At 53.7% G+C, this 18,488-nt stretch overlaps 9 protein-coding genes across 9 annotated transcripts; 5 read left to right on the forward strand and 4 right to left on the reverse strand.

The window, feature by feature from the left end:
• Positions 1–425: 425 nt before the first annotated feature.
• Positions 426–2,524, forward strand: G647_06979 (uncharacterized protein; the record flags this gene model as incomplete). The annotated part of the gene is made up of 9 exons (XM_008731296.1): positions 426–580; positions 635–873; positions 925–1,014; positions 1,065–1,130; positions 1,176–1,613; positions 1,664–1,714; positions 1,761–2,196; positions 2,245–2,296; positions 2,345–2,524. 9 exons carry the CDS (start codon positions 426–428, stop codon positions 2,522–2,524), a joined length of 1,707 nt encoding a protein of 568 aa, XP_008729518.1.
• A 355-nt stretch (positions 2,525–2,879) lies between these two features.
• G647_06980 (chlorophyll synthesis pathway protein BchC) lies at positions 2,880–4,121 on the forward strand (the record flags this gene model as incomplete). The annotated part of the gene is made up of 4 exons (XM_008731297.1): positions 2,880–3,018; positions 3,074–3,771; positions 3,819–3,924; positions 3,976–4,121. 4 exons carry the CDS (start codon positions 2,880–2,882, stop codon positions 4,119–4,121), a joined length of 1,089 nt encoding a protein of 362 aa, XP_008729519.1.
• Positions 4,122–4,458: 337 nt separating this feature from the next.
• On the forward strand, positions 4,459–5,361 carry G647_06981 (uncharacterized protein; the record flags this gene model as incomplete). The annotated part of the gene is made up of 1 exon (XM_008731298.1): positions 4,459–5,361. The coding sequence occupies one exon, from the start codon at positions 4,459–4,461 to the stop codon at positions 5,359–5,361; it is 903 nt and encodes a 300-aa protein (XP_008729520.1).
• A 133-nt stretch (positions 5,362–5,494) lies between these two features.
• G647_06982 (uncharacterized protein) lies at positions 5,495–6,748 on the reverse strand (the record flags this gene model as incomplete). The annotated part of the gene is made up of 4 exons (XM_008731299.1): positions 5,495–5,952; positions 6,112–6,506; positions 6,596–6,685; positions 6,735–6,748. 4 exons carry the CDS (start codon positions 6,746–6,748, stop codon positions 5,495–5,497), a joined length of 957 nt encoding a protein of 318 aa, XP_008729521.1.
• Positions 6,749–7,010: 262 nt separating this feature from the next.
• Positions 7,011–10,373, reverse strand: G647_06983 (uncharacterized protein; the record flags this gene model as incomplete). Its single annotated transcript, XM_008731300.1, has 2 exons — positions 7,011–10,167; positions 10,216–10,373. 2 exons carry the CDS (start codon positions 10,371–10,373, stop codon positions 7,011–7,013), a joined length of 3,315 nt encoding a protein of 1,104 aa, XP_008729522.1.
• Positions 10,374–12,065: 1,692 nt separating this feature from the next.
• G647_06984 (uncharacterized protein) lies at positions 12,066–12,863 on the reverse strand (the record flags this gene model as incomplete). Its single annotated transcript, XM_008731301.1, has 1 exon — positions 12,066–12,863. The coding sequence occupies one exon, from the start codon at positions 12,861–12,863 to the stop codon at positions 12,066–12,068; it is 798 nt and encodes a 265-aa protein (XP_008729523.1).
• A 567-nt stretch (positions 12,864–13,430) lies between these two features.
• G647_06985 (uncharacterized protein) lies at positions 13,431–15,641 on the forward strand (the record flags this gene model as incomplete). The annotated part of the gene is made up of 1 exon (XM_008731302.1): positions 13,431–15,641. The coding sequence occupies one exon, from the start codon at positions 13,431–13,433 to the stop codon at positions 15,639–15,641; it is 2,211 nt and encodes a 736-aa protein (XP_008729524.1).
• Positions 15,642–16,703: 1,062 nt separating this feature from the next.
• On the forward strand, positions 16,704–17,253 carry G647_06986 (uncharacterized protein; the record flags this gene model as incomplete). The annotated part of the gene is made up of 2 exons (XM_008731303.1): positions 16,704–16,819; positions 16,992–17,253. The coding sequence occupies 2 exons, from the start codon at positions 16,704–16,706 to the stop codon at positions 17,251–17,253; spliced, it is 378 nt and encodes a 125-aa protein (XP_008729525.1).
• Positions 17,254–17,700: 447 nt separating this feature from the next.
• Positions 17,701–18,213, reverse strand: G647_06987 (uncharacterized protein; the record flags this gene model as incomplete). The annotated part of the gene is made up of 1 exon (XM_008731304.1): positions 17,701–18,213. One exon carries the CDS (start codon positions 18,211–18,213, stop codon positions 17,701–17,703), a length of 513 nt encoding a protein of 170 aa, XP_008729526.1.
• Between the last annotated feature and the right edge of the window lie 275 nt (positions 18,214–18,488).

Below are 18,488 nucleotides of genomic sequence, written 5' to 3' on the forward strand. Positions count from 1 at the left end.
CTTGGCCGCTGCCCTTCTCCAACGGAGTCCGACCTTGTGCTTATGGGGTTTGCAGCCTCGCTGTCTCTCTCTCAGGTTCCGCCCCACATTTTCCCCATAGCTGCTGTTTGCTCTGATTTCCCCGCAACTAGTCGATTGCCGACTCGTGCGATGGGTGGAGCGTGCAGAGCATGGTAAAGAGCATAGCAAAGCCGTCCCGGCCTTTCCCCTAGCCCTCCTCGATGAGTTTGACTGGTTGGAGCTCGGCAGAGGTAATAGCAGGCACTCCTGTGAGCGGAACTCGAATCAGAGACACGGCACAGGTGGAGCAACTACTCGACCTTCTTGAAAGATAGTGGGGGAAGTTCGTTATATCTTTTCTTGTGTTGCATGTTGTCCAAGTCTCGACAAGCCATTTTGCCTATATTCAGCGTTAGCTTTTCGACATGGTTCGCGAACCTGGTTATTCTGTGGAGCCTCAATGGCATTCTCAGCGACGAAAGATAAGAGTGATCTGCGTTGGCGCCGGCGCTGCGGGTTTGTTGGTGGCATACAAGCTGAAAAAGAGCTTCAAGGATTATGAACTCGTCTGTTATGAGAAGTCGGTTCTTGTCGGCTCCCGAGTGCATTCAAAACATACTGATCATCAAGGTAGGAATCCGGGTGTTGGCGGAACGTGGTTTGAGAATCGATATCCTGGGTGCGCCTGTGATATTCCCGCACACTCGTACACATATTCATTTGAGCCGAACCCGAACTGGTCGACGTTCTATGCATATGCGCCCGAGATCAGAAAATATTTCGAGGACTTCGCGACCAAATACGAACTTCACCCGTTCATCAAGCTCAACTCCCGAGTTCAATCGGCTGTCTGGGTCGAAGAGAAAGGCATTTGTGAGTAGAGGTGACGTAGCCTTGGGTACTCCAGGGATTGACAATTCGCAGACGAGGTCGAGATTGATGTAGAAGGTCAAAAGGTTGACGACTGGTGCCATGTCTTCATCAATGGCACTGGATTCCTCAACGACTGGAAATGTGGACTCCAACGCTCTGATGGGTTGCATAAGATGCTGATGTTGTGATAGGGCCCAAAATTGAGGGATTGCATGATTTTCAGGGCACGATGCTCCACAGCGCAGACTGGGATACTTGTAAGTCTGGTGCCCCATCCGTGCACCAGTACTGACAGGTTCCAGCGGTTGACTATGCGGATAAGAGGGTGGCGGTAATCGGGACGGGTTCGTCGGCCATTCAAATCATTCCCCAGGTGCAGAAGACGGCCAAAAAGGTAACAGCATTCATGCGATCGGTGACGTGGATCTCGCCACCTGTTGGAGGCAACATCCTAGAAGAAGACAAGAAGCACTCGCCAGACGAGTCCCAAAAGGAAAATCCGCAAGCGCAATATTGGTATACCGAAGAGGAGAAGAGGACTTTCCGCGAGGATCGGCAGGCACTGTTCGATTATCGATACAAGCTTGAGTCAGGATTCAATTCTCGATTCGATCTGTTCATTGCAGGGTCGGAAACGTCGAAAATGGCAGAAAAACTCATCCGGGAAGAAATGCATCGCCGCATCGGACCTGGCCATGATGAGCTGAAGGAGAGGCTGATTCCTAAATGGGCGCCTGGATGTAGGGTGGACTGCTAAATCCGTGAGATCCGTTGTTGACAACTTGTGCAGGCCGAAGACTGACACCGGGTGACGGTTATCTCGAAGCGCTTGTCAAAGACAGTCAGTGTTCAAACCGTACCGCAGAATCTGGCTGACAACGACACAGATGTCGAGCCAGTCCACAATGAAATCACGAAGATCACGTCGACAGGACTTGTTGATGACACCGGCAGGCTCCACGAGGTCGACATTCTCGTTTGTGCCACAGGTTTCAATCTCGCCTTCGCGCCTCGTTTCAAGGTGTTAGGGGTTGATGGGGTCAACATGGCAGATGAGTTCAACCCCGAGCCCCATGTTTATCTGGCCGTCACAGTGCCCAAGTTCCCCAACTACTTCGTGATCAACGGCGTCCGCGGCAACTGGGCAAATGGTTCCGCTCTTCCTTCGCATGAAGTGCAGGTCGAGTACATATTGCAATGCGTGAAGCGGATGCAAGAGGAGGGAATTCGGGCACTGGAAGTTAAGATGGAACCCGTGAAGCAGTTGTACGAGCATATCGACGCATGGCACCTTGGCAGCGTCTGGAACCTTGACTGCAAGAGGTATTCCTGGAGTCGCCTTGCGAGGGACCTGAGGCTAACATGCAGTAGCTGGTACAAGAATAATATCCCGGGTGGGAAGTTATGGATTTGGGCAGGCTCGGTAAGTCGCAGGATCTGTCCGAAGTGCCTCGCATTCTGATGCTGGTAGAACCTCCATTACATGAAGACCATGAAGGTGGTCCGCTGGGAGCACTATAACTTCCGATACTTCAACAACAATATGTGGTCATTCCTGGGGAATGGACGCGTCGAGGCTGAGATCATGAAGGACAGTTCTAGGTTAGCACCGTACACCAGACAGGAGGACGTACCTTGGACGATCGATTAGCTGGACGATCAGGCCGTTGAGCACCTATCCTGCTCGTCCCCTCTTCGGTGTAGGCTAGAGTCAGTGCGGAAGAGAAGTACGTACACAATAAGAGGTTTTGTAGATTGTACCTTTCCAATCAACGTCCTGAAAAGTATTTCAGCTTCAACCCGCTTCGTTCATTGGCTGCTGTGTGTCAGCATTGAGTTGATGGTGGGGAGGGTCTCTAACCGCGCACCTCGGTCGGGGTTGAACCGGCACATGGCTCCAGCCGGGAACACGGCGTGTACTCGTGGGTCTTCATGAGTAAATATCCCTGGGACCCCTCCAAAGCACTGACGAACCCGTGAAGAGGACTTCGTGCCATTCTGACATAATGAAGGCTGCCAGGTTCCACGGGCGAAGAGATCTCAGAGTTGACGAGGTTGAGCCGCCACAGATCAGAGATGGACAGGCTTTGATCGAGATTGAATGGTGCGGGATATGTGGCTCGGACCTGCACGAGTACCTGGTCGGTAGGTCGAGCTTCCCAACGACTACTCGTCGAGTGTATGTCTGACTTACGATCAGGGCCACGGGTCATTCCGACGAAAGAGCGCCCACATCCTTTGACTGGGGCGGTCTTGCCTGTCACCATGGGACACGAGTTCTGTGGTCGGGTCAGTAAAGTTGCGCCAAACGGCAATCTCAAGGTTGGCCAGCCTGTGATGGTCGATCCACGCGTATTTTGCTCCAAGTGCCACGCCTGCAATAGCAGCGACACAAATATCTGCGAAGGATGGGGCTTTCTGGGGTATAATTCAAACGATGGAGGAGGCTACTCCGAATACGTTGCCGTCAACGAGGAACTCTGTCACGTTTTGCCTGACTCTGTGCCCTTGTCTGAAGCTGCTTTGATCGAGCCATTGACGGTGGCGATGCACGCGGTGAGGAAATCCGGATTTGATGATTATCGCGGCAAGAACATTCTCGTACTTGGCGGAGGTCCTGTTGGTCTCGCCGTCATCTTCGTGTTGAAGGCCTCCGGGGTTGGCAATATCATTGTCAGCGAGCCTACCGTTAAACGGCAAGAGCAGACCGCAAAGTTTGTCGATGTCGTCCTGAACCCGAGGGAGGTTAAGATCGGAGACAAATGTCGAGAACTGACAGATGGCAAGGGAGTCGATATCGTCTTTGACTGTGCTGGAATCATGCCGGGACTGATGGACGGCATGAATGCTCTCCGGCGAGGAGGAACATATGTCAACGTTGCCGGCTGGGAGACAGAGGTGCGTGGATGATCCGCGCGAGAGCTCGACATCTAACCATCAAGCAGTGCATTGTTCCCATGCAACATTTCATGAGGAAGGAGCTCATCTTTCGGGCTTCTATGAGTTACACCGAGTCAGACTTCAAGAGGACTGTCGACGACTACGTTGCAGGTAGAAGTTTTGTCTCTGTCTTGACGTCGCACTGTAGCTAACAATTGGCAGGGAAGTTCGAGGGATTCGAGAAATTGGTGACCGCCAGGATTGCATTGGACGACGTCGTACAGAAAGGATTTGAGGAACTCATCAACCACAAAGACGACCATGTGAAGATCATGGTGACACCCAAGAGAGAACTTCTAGTTGGATGATGGTTGTGACCGAGTCATGAAGCGAGACTCAGAAGATGCATTCAGACACCGAAGCCTCACTCGAGATATCGTGGCTCGACTGTGGCGTGTGTCACCACGTGACTGCGGCCGGTGGCACCGTTCAGCCACTTACCTCAGCCACAGTTCTACTTCGTCCTTCTGGCTGTTGCTGCCAAACGCCCGATACCTGTACCGGTGTTTTCCCGCTGCCAAAATTTCTAGATTCGAGCGAATAAGTGGTGTGCTCCTGTGTGCTCTGCTTGACATGTTATCTCTTGTCCTCTAATAATCCCGGCATTCAATGCAAGGGATCCCTTGAGTCCAAGATCGGGCCCGAATGGACGCCCACGCCCATTTGCTTGCCCTCGGTTGGGCGGGACCCGGCCACTCGCTCGATTCAAAACCGTACAAGCAAAAAGGCCTTCGAGGGCTTGCCTACGACCCAGCAAAAGTTGGCAATAACGGCACCGGTCGCGTGAAACCACTCTCCATCTCTCAACGGCAAGGAAGATTCGGAATCGGAAAGAAAGCACATGAGCCTCAGGCAGGCAACGAGTGGTGGCTGAAGGGATTCGAGAGTGCGCTGGGAAATATCGGCAAGAGTGAGAGTGAAAGGAGCAGTGGGAGATCAACCCCAACCTCAAGAGAATATGCCGGAAGACATGGCGGGCTGTACAGTTTCTTCGTCAAGGGCCAGCAAATGGAGGGAACGATCGACAAAGTGGAAATACCTGCACGGTCGTCAAAGAAACGGAAGAGCAATGTGCTGGGAGAAGACGCCACGGCAGATGACACGACCAAGATTCTCAAAGTGAAGAAGGATAAGGTCACCTCAGAGTTCGAACAAGCCGGCGTCTTCTTCGCCCTCCGTGACAAAGACGAGAAGCGTCGGTGTGGTACAATGCGCGCAAGTCCTGTTGCAGAGTTTGAGCAAATAAGCGAATACCTCGAAGTGCGGACGCAGCAGCCAAAGAAGAAGAAGCGGAAATCAGAAAAGGCCGAGATCGGAGCAGGCACGCCGCTTCTGACAGACCAAGCACGACGAGAGAAGTGCGAGCGTGTTGAGACGAAAGAGGAAAGACGAGAGCGCCGGCGGCGGCGGATCGAGGAGAAAGAGCAAAAGCGCCAACAAGTCGAGCTGAAGACCGAGCTTGACGCGGAAGATGCTGCTGCGAAGGCTGCACGAAAGGCGGAGCGCAAGCGGAGGAAGGCTGAGAGGGTTGCAGGACCCTCGAATTGATACCTCTGAGCGGTTGCTTCTTCAGGTTATCTAATGCGCCATGCTAATGACGATGCAAGATTTGTTCATGGTACCTTTACGCCCTTTCAGGTCTCTCCTGTACAGAGCACCAATGCACGACCTTGATGAGGCTTCAGGACCCGGGCTGGTCTTCCAGCAGCCGACCGGGCCTGCCGCTACGTAACCATGGCCTCTGAATCCAAAACTCGTCCCTGATAATATCGACGTGCTTCGTCACGACTTTGGCTTTCCGTCTGGCTTTCCGTACCTTCTCAGCCTGCCTCTTCGAGATCGGGTCTGACGCCCCTGTACCTTCGCCCGGATCATCTCCTACATCGACCCCCGCCTCGCCTTCCTTCCCAGCTCCCCCTGTGCTCGCCTCGTCCTCTAGAGCATACTCGCGAAAGACGACCGATCCCTTCCTATACATCTCCGGCTCATTGTTGTAATTGATGCCGAATCTTGACCACAGAATCTCGTTCTTGTCGCTGGAGACTGTGCCTTTCAGGTGCTCTTCCGCAGCAGTCTGCGTCATGCCTCCCTGCTGGACGAGAGCCCAGAATGTCGTGTTGTAGAGGTTGTTGATATGGCCTGCCACTTCGGTCAACATCACACAGCACAACACACAACACAAAGCACAAAGCACAACCGGAATATAGCAGAATCGGATAGCCCGCGTGAGATTGGTTTCGGAAAGGGAGAGCCAGAAGCATTACAGGCTGTCGGTCAAGGAAAAGGCCATGAACGTACAGTCCACCTGCCTCCAGCTTAGATAATCTCGCAAATTCTCCCAACTGGGGTAGCACACGGCGCGGCCGTCGAAGGTCGGCAGCATCTCCATGGTCAAGGTCGTCCCGTGGGCAGGACCTTCTGACTGGCTTCTGAGGGATACCTCTCCCAGAAAGCACTCGCCCCACCCAAGCACGTAAGCCGCCGTAAAGTTGCTCACGACGGTCGTGACGATCTTGTCTTTCCGCCGCTCGAAGAGCGTCGTATCTCGCTGGAGGACGAAACTGTACTCGTCCGACACACCGTACGCGACCGTGATCTCTGGGATTGCTTGGACGACGTGCGTGGCGGCGCGGTTCATCAAGCGCAGCGCCCGCGGGTCGTTGGGTTTTTTAAAGCCATAATGACTGGAGAGCCTGCGTCCCGTTCAGTAGATCGTTCTAGGATGACATCCCTCGAAGCATTCTGAAAAGTCTTGCTCCTGCAAAAGCGTGGACAAACGTACTTGTGAAAGCCTCGTCCATCAATCCTGACGACGATCCATGTGTTCGGCAGCAGGATCTCGTCGCGCTCAAAATTGCGCACGTATTCATACCTATGCCCAAATTAGATCTTGTACACGCGAGACGTGATGTACCACCGACTTTGAATTGGCCATCTGTAAATTCGCGTTGGGATATCCGTGGCTGGGACACTGTCATTTCTGGTTGCGACCACGAATTACACCAAGAATCTCCCCAAATGTGTGCAAAGTGAGGTGGTTGAACTGTGCAAGGTGCAATGAGATTATGAGACAAGACTGAGTCACTCGGCATCAGGACACGGATCTAGAGCGAGAAACTTGCATCACAGACGACTTGATATGCGGAAGCATGCTACATAGCAACATTAATCTGAATCATGGACATTCACGCCTTAACTCAAGCTTCAAGCTCATCGTCCCTCTCTTCGCCAATCTCACTCGCTCTTTCACTACTTTCACTAATCTCGCTGGCCGTCAAATCCTCCTTCAATCCTTTCTTGCTTTTGCGCATGAAATTCCAGTTGCTCAGACTCGTCCTGCTGGCCTTCTTCTCCTCCGTGGTCGGCGTCGTAGAGATGCTTTCCAGACTCTTTCCAAGATTATCGGTCGAGCCTTGTTCATCCTCGTTGTCACCGTTCGGGGTGGCGGCATCCTTTCTCGAGAACAAGCCGCCGCTCTTTTCCTTCCAGCTTCCAAACTTATTGCTGCTGGCCTTGCGCGTGATCTTAGAAATGAATGTTGGCTTCGCGGGGGCGTTCTCGACAGACAATTGAGCGCTGGTCGCAGACTGGGTCCGGTCCAGCGTCTCAGAGTCGAGCGTGGACACGGTCGCGGCAAGGGAATTGGCGTCCTTGGATTTCCTGGACTCAGGCGGAGACCCTGCCTCCAGATCGTTCACCCTTTCCTTCGACTCCTTGGGCTTGTTCTTGTCTTTCTCCTTGCCCTTATCACTCCTCCGGCCAAACAAAGTGGTAAATGACGGGGCGGCTGGGTTCAATTTGGGTGTCGAGGACTGCTGAGATGACGCGGGCCGCGTGCCAATGGGTGCTTGCAGCGGACGAGAAGGTTTCCTATCCGGTTCGATCACTTCCTCGTCGCCGTGTGCAAGTGACAGATTGCTCGTAGACCCGTGGACGATTGACGGCCGGCGCGAATGGCTGCGAGAATAGGAATGCAATGAACCCCACTCTGGTGCTAAAGGACTATTCCGCAGCACTGTTTTGTCGTTCCAGGCACGGAATTGGCTCTCCATTGACGGCCGCGGCAACTTGTCGAAAGAGTAAGTCGATGCTGGGCGAGGAGACGAAGTGTCCCCTCGAAGACCAGGGTCAAAGGACGCCGATCTGATTGCGAAAGGATCGTAATTTGCAGAAGCCGCTGCCGACTTTCCAAATCCGCCGAAACCGAATGCGCGCCTGGTGGCAGCGAAGCGCGACATGGCCGACTCCTTCTCTTCTGCCTCGCTGCTATGCAGAAGTGCCGACCCCGGGAATGCCCAGTTGCCCCCATAGCTAAGGCGACGCTTAGGCTCCAGTCTCGGATCGAAGCCTTCCACATTTCTTGGGAATGACTGGCTCTGACCAGGTTTGAGCGACCCAAGAATGGGCGGCTGGTCGGCTAGAGTCTTCCCACGTTGTCTGTTCAGACCAAACATGGACGACATGGACGTGTATTTGGGCTTCTTCGGTTGCTGGATGACTTCATCCTCCTCTGCCTGTTCTTCAGACTTCTTGTCGGAGCTAGACGACTTCTCATCGGCTTCGACTGGTGCCGACGTCTGCATGGGACTCGAGAAGGACTGCCCGGACGACGAACCGACACTCGGAGACTCAGTCCGACCGCTGTCCGGATGTAATATTGGCGATCCAATTTTCGGGAAAGGCGTGATGCCGGTCTCTGGTTTCTCTTTCGGCTCAGGCAGCTCGACATCGGGGATATCATCAGCAGATTCATCTCCAAGAAGATCCGCAGGTAAGAGCGAATCTGCACGAGGACTCATTGGGATCGAGGAAATCGTGTCGAGATCATCATGGGTAGACGGGGCCATCTCCCCAGGCACCGTCAATGTCATGCCGTTTGAGAAGTTGAAGTATCCTTGCACATTCGAAGTTGGCGAAGAAGTAGTGGCCGATGCATAGTGCAATCCGGGAGGGAACGGCTCAGGTCCTGCGAAGGGACCGCGTGGCGAAGAAATGCTACTTCCAAGCGAGCCAGCAGGTCGTGGTCGTCGGACTGGTCTGTTGCCGCGCCGAATGGCATCCATATCCAGCGGTGCGATAGGCGTGAATGCCATAGTGTTGGCTTTCCTTGTCTCGACTTGCTTGATTTGATCCCGGGTGTACATGACCTGTTGGTTGACAAACTGTAACTCGGCCCAAAGGTTGGCGTAGGTCTGCTGCATAGTATTGAATCTGGCTCGCCATCTCTCATCACGCTCACGGTCAAGTCGATCAACTTCTCTTGTCTCGTCCGTCTCCTCGTCTGCGTTTTGCAACTGCCGCTCGTCTTCCAGGACCTTAATCTGGAGTGCCTTTTCCTTGTTGTCTTCCTCGAGTATGGCGACCTCCTTCTGCTCTTCCTCGATCTTCCTACGGATTTCCCTGATTTCCGCTTGAGTCCGCCGCTCGATGGCGGCTTTCTGCTTCTCGATGCCGGCAATTTCTTCCTTCATCGCAGCGGTCGCCTCTTCCCATCGAGAAATGTCGTCGCGCCGTTTCCTCCGCTCGTTTTCCTTTTGTTGCAGCAGGCGCTCCTTTTTGGTCTTTTCGCTTTGAGCGGTCCGACTGAGAGATTCAGCCTTGTTGACTTGCTTTCGAAGATCACTGGCTTGCTCATCACGCTCTTTGAGGGCCTGCTTCAGCTCATCTCGCCGTGCCTCTAGTACCCTCATGTTAGCCTCAAAATCTTTATCCTCGTCTTCGATTAGAGCTTCGACACCATCAATCTCTTGCTGAATCTTCTGAAATTTCTGCGACAACTCCGCTAGATTCTCGTCCTCCTCGTCCTCTTCGCCTCTGGGCCCGTCCTGGCCCTGCGCATCGACAACGTACCCTGCGGGCGACGGCTTTCGCCCAGTTGTGCCCCTCCTACCCGGAGGCTGTCCCCCGCTGAGATCACGAGTCATTGAGGGCGCAGCCAGTGGGGCGCTAAGGGAGGCATTGCGGACAGGTACGCCTTTGACGGTCGGATCAAATTCCGGCGCCTCGATGTCTTCTGGAAGATAGTGGGTACGAACGTGCAAGGCGGCGCTAGGAGTTTGGAAGGTACTCGTGCTTATGCAGAAGATGCGGACTGCGTATTTGGTTCCGGGGCAGAGTCCCGAGATGACGGCACCCATCTCGGTCTTCTTCGTAGTCCCAATGAGGGACCCGTTGAGTTCGACATGGTGCTCTTGTACGGACGATGACGGTTCTGCATATTTCCAGGACAGGTGAATCTCTTGTGAGGAGATTCCTTCGAGAACCAGGACGGGCGCAGGTGGGATGTCGAGGCCGAGTTTCTCGATCAGGATCTCATTCGAGGTAGTGAGAACCTGATACGCACGGTACAGCAGCCTAGACTGTTAGCCGGAGTCGCTGAGCATTGACATTCAAGTGCCATACCATGCGAAAGCCCCAACGACAAAAACGAGAACGAGCAGCGCCATTCGACCTTTGACGTTAACCCTGGGCGCGAGGTGCTGGTAGGCGTAGGATGCCCAGTCGAGCGACTCCTGAGGCCATCTAGATGAGTCCATCCACGACACAGGTAGGGCAGGCATGCGCTCGATTATACTCGCGGGAGTCAGTCATAGAGATGGTGACCAGCCATGCATACGGTTTCTCAAATGACTGGACGTCCAGTAGAAGTGGGCAGCGCAGAAGTTGGGGAAGCAAAAGTCCCACCGCCGGCTCGCTGCAAACTCGGCGCCTTGGCAGGTTGATTCGGACTACATGATCAAATATGAACACGTGCTGGAGATGGATTAGATGAAGAGTTCGCGACATGGTTGAATAATGATGGACCATCAGGCCAGTCTCTGAATGCAAAGAAAGCTGTCGCTTCTGCAATCTGTGTATAGACGAGAACATACGCCACCAGGAAGGTTCGACCGTTCGCAATGTCGCCCGATCACGACCAGATGATGAAGGTCTCAATCTCGAAGCTACTACATTAGCATCATGCCGCAAAAGTATCTGCCAGGGCCATGGGAGCAAAAGCCATGACAATCACACGCCTCCCTCAGTCTCTTCTCGACTTGCGCAACTTCCTCTTCGCATAGAGTATCCGTGAAATCAGCTAGTGACGGGGTGTTGGCGCGGACACGGGCTCGACACCTACGTGGAATCAATGAGCAGACTTGACCAAGCGTGGACGCTGACCTTCTGGCACTCGAGGCTACTGGTCCGACGGAATGACCAGTCGCACGACTCCTGCGCGGCCGAGCTGTTTGGGTTTAGCCCATGTTGCGCTCGGAGTCGTGGAAAGCTCTCAAATGTTCGCCGAGCCGAAAGAGATCGGCAAACTTGGTTCCGCAAGGCTTGTTCGTCTTAGGATCAATCACTTTACAAATGAATTGATCCGGGTGGGCAGCACACTGGTGTGCTCTAAGATCAGATGACTGTCCGAACGCTAGGAAGCAAGGCTCGTCATAATCAGGAATTGGCATACGGCAGCGCCATAGGTTGTGCTTAGCCATCTCATGTTGCTTTAGATGCACGAGCAGAACCTCTCTATGACGACAACGCTGGTTTGTGATAGGATCAACCCAGGAACAGTACTGCCAGATAGGTTGCGCCACCTGCCGGGTATCGGCATGAAGCTGTTCAGCTTGGATTGGCGTGCTTGGGGAGAGCAGTGACCGTTGGCATTCTGTCGGCGTAGAGTAAGGTGTAAAGCTCTCCCTACTCCAGCCGGAGCGTCCTTCTGAAGTGTAAACCGACTCTGGCGAAGTGAGAAAGGACGCTGGAGTATAAATCAGACTGTTGCTTGCGTCGGAGTTGGACTCCCAGACACTGTACTCGGGCAGCCTCTTCTGAAAGGGTTCCGTGGATGAGGAAGGGACTGCGAACTCCTCCAATTGGCTGCTGCTCGCGTCGGATGGAGGCATAATTGGGTATGCGTCATCACCACCAGTCCAGCCAGACTCCTCTTCCGTGGTGGTGAAAGCGGTCGTCGGCATTGGGATAGGTTCGGAAAACCTTTCGTGAGGAGAAGGAGTAGCATCAGTAGCACCATCAAAGGTAGTTCGAGCCTCCCAGATAGTGCCCACAGTCCAGTCGGGAGGCCATCGACCGTCGGATATCAGAGTCGTACCACCAGCTGCTTCACCATTGCTGGCTCCACCGCCGCGGATGCCGCTGACGCGCGTGACCCTGCCAGTAATACGTCTGGGACTGCGTAGATCTCGCGGCCGCCTTACCCCGTAGTCGACGGATATCTTACCACCTGCACTGGTTCTTCGCCTGTCCTTCTATGACAGCTCAACATCTCCGTCAGCGTCCTTGTCCTCACTGGGTCCAAACACATCCTCCATGGTTCCCTCGCCTTCAAGTTCTGCATCGTGTTCTCTCTCATCCATTTGCATGAGATCTTCCGGCTCTGGCCTCTCTTGTGCCTCTGGCTCAGCAAGACTCTCTTCGCCTTCGCTGTCCCATTCGTCCTTCAGTCCCCAGCCCACTCCCGTCAGGCAGTATTTCTCGTGTGGTAGTCGGACACCTCCCACCAGTGGACCACTCTTATCGCCATCTCTCGTCTGAGCTTGCAGTGATATCCGGTTTCGATCGTCTGCAAGCTGCTTCAGGAACTCTTTCGGCAGACTTGCTTGGAACTGATAGCCCATTCTTGAGCCGATGGCCATCCGTAGCGCGCCTATACTGATGTCTCCTTCTTCTGTCTTGTTTTGATTCTGCTTCGACCCTCGTCCCTTGGCCTGGGCACCTCCATCTGCTTGGTCGTATGCTTCATTCTGGATGTACAAGGCGTCACTGAGAACAGAACTAGTGTACCGGTACGCAAAATCCATCAGCTGAAGAGGAACACGTTGCTGGTAGGCGCTGATGCCATGGGACGCGAGGAGTAGATGTATTAGTCGATGGTCTCGTGGCCGTCTAGAACTGCCATCATCTGACAGGGAGGTCAAGGGCTGCGAGAGAAGCGCCTCGACCGGAGGTTGTGCTGTAGCCTGTGTGGCTTGTATCGGTTGAGATGGCTGAGTTGCTGGCTCTGCAGGAGGAGTGAGGGGCCCAGGAGGGTTCGCTGGCGAGCTCATGTCGGCAACAGAGGCGACAGGTTTATTTACGGATCGCTGAATCACTGCATTCCCTTGGCAAGACAGTAATAACGTCGACTGGTCAACAAAGTGATAGGGCAGAAGAAATGCAGTTCACAAGTGCTAATTAAGTGGGCGCAAGGTGAACTCAAGAACCAGATGCAGGCCAAGCGAAAGGCAAATCTGGGGAAAGAAGGCCACGCCCAAAATGGGAAGGCTCGTTTCCCGACAAAATGCCAAATGCTGTCATGCCATGCATCACGCATCACGCCTCGCTCATTTCATCCGGCATTCTCCTCTGACTGACCCCAACCCGGTTCCCATTCCCCCATCCTTGACATCCCATCCTCTGTATCATAGCAGTCGTTCTTCTTCCAGGGCTTCGTTTCTGCTTGTGCTCTTCGACGTGATTTGTACGACACACTGGAGCTCTGACTTGTACTTTAGCCACATTAGCGTTGCCTTGCCGTGCGGTGCTGCTCTCTGTCAGGCTTCCCGCCATTATGTGGTAATCCCGAGAACTACGCCGCGCCATATCAGTCTACGCCGAACTCAACCGCAGTCACAATGCAGTACGTTCGGAGCTTAGGGAGCGGCGTCTCCAAGACCTGGAATTCAATCAACCCCGCGACCTTGTCTGGTGCGATCGATGTCATTGTTATCGAACAGACAGACGGATCGCTGGCATGTTCACCTTTCCACGTCCGCTTCGGCAAGTTCTCTTTATTACGGCCCTCAGATAAGAAAGTTGAATTCAAAGTCAATGGCGTCGTTCAGCCATACGCCATGAAGTTGGGGGACGGAGGCGAAGCTTTTTTCGTCTTCGAGACGTCTAATGACATCCCCGAGGCAATGCAGACCTCTCCACTCATATCTCCTGCGAACAGTCCGCCTATCGACGCGTCTGATAGACCGCCTTCTCCAGGTCTGTCGGAGCCGTCGTACCTGGATATCACTGAGACAGGGAAGGGACGTGACACCCCCCCTGTCCCGATGATTCGACGAGGAGGAACAAATCTCAGTGACCAACGCGAAGCCTCCTCACTGCCGGATTTCAACACCGACCCCACTGGAACTCCTCTAGTCGAAGCAGCCCTCGGGACCCCGGGTGTGTTGGAACGAGCAGCTTCGGAGGAGGTACTCCCAATTGCCACCAGACAGCAGTTGGATTCTGTTCAGGCTTCCTTCCACGACAATGGCATTCCCACTCGGCCTCTGTCCAGTCTCGAAGGGTCGGCCACTCCGAGAGCGTCCGCAAGCCCACCAGCACTAAGGCCGCAACAAGCTTACGACCGAGCAATGACCCTTTCCAAGAAACTCTCCTCCTCGAACATACGATCTCAAGTCACGGAGTCCGGAGATCTCATGCTCGACATGACGGGCTACAAAACGACTGAGCCCGAAGCCCTGCGAGCTGAAGCCGTAGCTAGGAAAATTCTGTCTGAAGAACTTGAAGGCAACTACGATATCGGTTCTCTGATAGGGACTGACGAACACGGTAATTTATGGATCTACAGCAGTGAGGAGGCCCGAGATGCCGCAGCCAGGAGAACCGCGGCTTATAGCCTCGGGTCGACCACTCTTTCGGCAGATAATGCATCAGACCCAGGATATCACAGCGATAGCGATCGAAGTGCTTCTCCACAACTTACCGCCAAAAAAGCCGGCCACCAGAGAGCACAGTCGGAGGAGCTACCAAATTCTCGGCCGTCTGGAGATCAAACCCGAAATTTTGCAAAGACCTTGCGGCTGACCAGCGATCAGCTCAAATCCCTCGAGCTTAAGCCCGGCGAAAACCAAATGTCCTTCACCGTCAACCGAGCCACTTGTACAGCGTATATGTATTTATGGACTGCCGACGTGCCAATTGTTATCTCTGATATCGACGGCACAATCACAAAATCAGACGCCCTCGGCCATTTGCTCAACATGGTTGGCAGAGATTGGACCCATGTAGGTGTCGCGAAGCTCTACTCGGACATCGTGGCCAACGGCTACAATATCTTCTACCTGACAAGCCGATCCGTGGGCCAGGCCGACACGACACGGGCGTACCTCAACGGGATCGTCCAAGAAGGATGGAAGCTTCCCAAAGGCCCTGTCATCATGAGTCCGGACCGGACCATTGCCGCTTTACGGCGGGAGATATATCTCAGAAAACCCGAGGTGTTCAAGATGGCTTGTCTACGAGATATCCTCAATCTGTTTCCGGGCAAAACGAATCCGTTCTATGCTGGCTTTGGCAACCGATTCACGGATGCACTGAGCTATCGGAGTGTCAATATCCCTTCAGCTCGAATTTTCACCATCGACACCAACGGGAAAGTGTCACTGGATCTTTTGACGCTGAACAAATACCGCAGCAGCTACGTGACGATGCGAGAATTGGTGGATCATTTCTTTCCTCCAATTTCAACGCTGGTCAGGGAGGGAGGCGAAGAGTATACTGACTTCACATATTGGCGAGACACACCGCAAGACCTCGAAGACTTCACGCCAACAGATTCCGAAGAGGACGAAGAGGACGATATGGATGAAGACGAGGACGAGGCGGAAGTTGCATCTGAGAATGGCATGGACGACAGCTTCATCTCGCGGGAGAGCATGGACGACTCCGCGATGAGCGAGTCGGTGCGCGAGTCCATCGAAGTAGATGACGCAGCTGGGCAGCTGGCGGTTTCACGAATCAGCACGACTGACTCCATCGAGGAGCAAGACTTCGCGGACGATTACCTAGGCGATGATGAAGGTCGGAGTGCCAGGCATCAAACAATCTAATAGGGCAAACGGGAGGATGGTCCATACAAGAGCATACGCATAGGTGGAGGAGTTTATGAAGGGTTTTGAAAGTGCAAATGCGGTTCATCCAGCTTGAACGTCGGTTGAGCGAATTTATGGCTGAGATGCCGGGCTATATTGGAGATCGGCAGGACATGCCTAGACGCATCAGCAACGGAGTTTGGGGGATCGTTGAAGGGATGTGGTTACCGGATTGAAGGTTTGGCGTCTCAATGGTCGACTGTATATGCACCGGGTGTCTGGACGACGGGTTTGTGATAGTTATGAAAATGACTTTGTCTTCGGACTGGGTGAGTAAGATTTAGAAAAGCTCTTCGCAAAGTTCAAGCAGGAACCATGGCATCAATATTGGCTATCCCTCGCTGTTCCAGCTACGAGTAGTAGTAAAGTGGACATGTAACCACCGCTGCAGATTAAAGTCTGTGTACTCCGTGACTCCGTACTGTAAGGAGTGACCATGGCGCATCATGTCCCGATCGTAAATTAAAGGGACCCAGCATTGACGTAGGCACCACGAGTCGCCCCTATCGCAAGCACGCAAGGGAAAGGCTGGCGCGGCTACGACCGCCCCTTGTTTCAAGAACGAGTTTCGATTCTCCGCGTTCCATCGACGCGGGCTTTGTTTGGGGCCGAGGGACCCTTACAGGGGCACGGCGGTCACTGTGTACTCTGTAAGGTACCTTATTGATGAAATGAATGCTCCCGCCGCGCAGCCAGACTTCACTCACCCTTTCACTTGAGTTTAACCGCAGACAAAAAGACCAAACAACTCGACTTTTTTTGTTTTCTGTCTCGTCTGCCATACCTCACTCTTACCTCCCTCATCCCCACACACACACACACACAGCGATTGAACCACTCGACAAGCAATCGAGCCCTCTGATCAATGCATTAGCTTGCGCCAAGCACCCTGACTGTACTCTACCGAGGTACCGCCGGCCCAGACACTGAGGACGGAATACGAAGGACATAAACAAACAAAGAAAAAGATAGACAAACCCGCCACTGAGCAGCAAGGAAAAAGGAACCAACCCCCCAAAGATGTGGCGGCCACTATACAAGAGAGACGACTGCGTCAACAATGACGAGGTCGACACCTGCGAAAGATACACCAGCAAGTTCCTGACAACGGGGGTGCCCCTGATCATTGGTCTATGGTGAGTTTGCATGGCATCGTGAAGTGAAGTCCCCGGCGTACTGTGCATGACCGCTGCGATGATGGGCGACGAACTCTATCTGTCTCCCTCGGTTCCCTCGAGTTACAGCACCTAGCACCTGGCGCTCCCTCTACCAGTGTTGTGTGACTTTGGCTGACATGCCGACGTGTAGCCTCTTCCTCGTCCTCGGCATCGTCCTCTTTGTCATTGTCCGCCGCAAGCGCCAACAGAGCCACGCGCAAGAAGCCGAGAAGAACCGCCACATCGACGACGATATAGGCGATGTGGAACTGGTCATAACGGGGCCCAGAAATCCAGACGCGACGTACAAACATTGGGAAGCTCGGGGGTCGAGTCCCGGGTTGGAGTTGGACAACCCCTTTGAGCACGACTCGATGGTGCCCGGTCGCGACGTCTCGCCCTCGAAGCGATGACCATGATGGAAGGAGGCGCCTGTCCCCGACCTGTACCATAGGTAGCATGAGCGTGAGCATGATGGCGTATCGGAGTCAGGATGGACTGTGCTTCTATTGAGCTGGGTGATGATCAATAACAATGATATTTTGCTGCGTACAGTTTTTCCCAATGCTTAGAGCTGGGGAAGCTCACGCATAGCTGTCATAGCTGACATAGCTGACAAAACTGTCGGTACTCGAATGAGTTGGGTATCGTCCGCGCGTTTCTCTCGCTCGTAAAAGCTCCACATCACCAAGTCCGACTCCGGTTCGAACGATAACAATTTGATCCCTTCGATCTCGTGGAGTTGACGTCCATGACTGTGCCGATCGCCGCAAGACAAGATACAACATCCTGCTCTTGCGTCCGTCCACGGCGTTCACCCCCGCGAATAGCTTCCGGGCCAATATTCTTCTGCTCGGCTTCTAGCCCGACTTTTTCTCAAGCAGAGCGACTATGTCCTTCTCCAACGACTCGGGCTTGGTGACACTCCCCCACCTCTGCACCACCTTCCCGTCCCGGTCGATCAAGAACTTCTCGAAATTCCACTTGATCCGCTTCAGACCCAACAGGCCCGGCTTCTGACTCTTCATCCACTCCCACACCGGTTCTGCTTTGTTGCCATTGACGTCAGTCTTTCCCAAGACTGGAAAGGTCACGCCGTAGTTGAGTTGACAAAACTCCTGGATCTGGTCGTCTGAACCAGGATCTTGGTTCCTAAATTGATTGCATGGAAACCCGAGGATCACGAATTGGTCGGGGTATTTCTGCGATATCTTCTTCCAGAGCTCTTCGAGACCCTTGAACTGGGGTGTGAAGCCGCATTTTGAGGCGGTGTTGACAGCAAGGATGACCTTCCCTTTGTGCTGCGAAAGAGGGTACTCCTGCGCGCGTTTATCTTTCGGTGTAAAGTCGAAGAAGCTCGTTGCTGAAGCCATGGTGGGCTTGGATGGGGGGATATGAGAAAGAGAAGAGAGCGAGCGGGAATGATGCAGACTCTCTGTGACGGAGCTGGGGAGTTGGGAGGCGACGCGACTGTGAGAGGAAGTAAGAACCGCAAGACGGCGTGGGCGAGGACGAGTTGTCGCGCAGGCAGATATCCGAATGGGTTTGATGCCGGTGCCGATTTGAAATACTGCTGAGGCAAATAACCGCGGGTTTGATCCTTGCATGAAACAGCGAAAGAGGAGGGTGGTACACTATTGCACCCAAA

Source organism: Cladophialophora carrionii (assembly GCF_000365165.1).
Source record: "Cladophialophora carrionii CBS 160.54 unplaced genomic scaffold supercont1.6, whole genome shotgun sequence".
NCBI classification, from domain to species: Eukaryota; Fungi; Ascomycota; class Eurotiomycetes; order Chaetothyriales; family Herpotrichiellaceae; genus Cladophialophora; species Cladophialophora carrionii.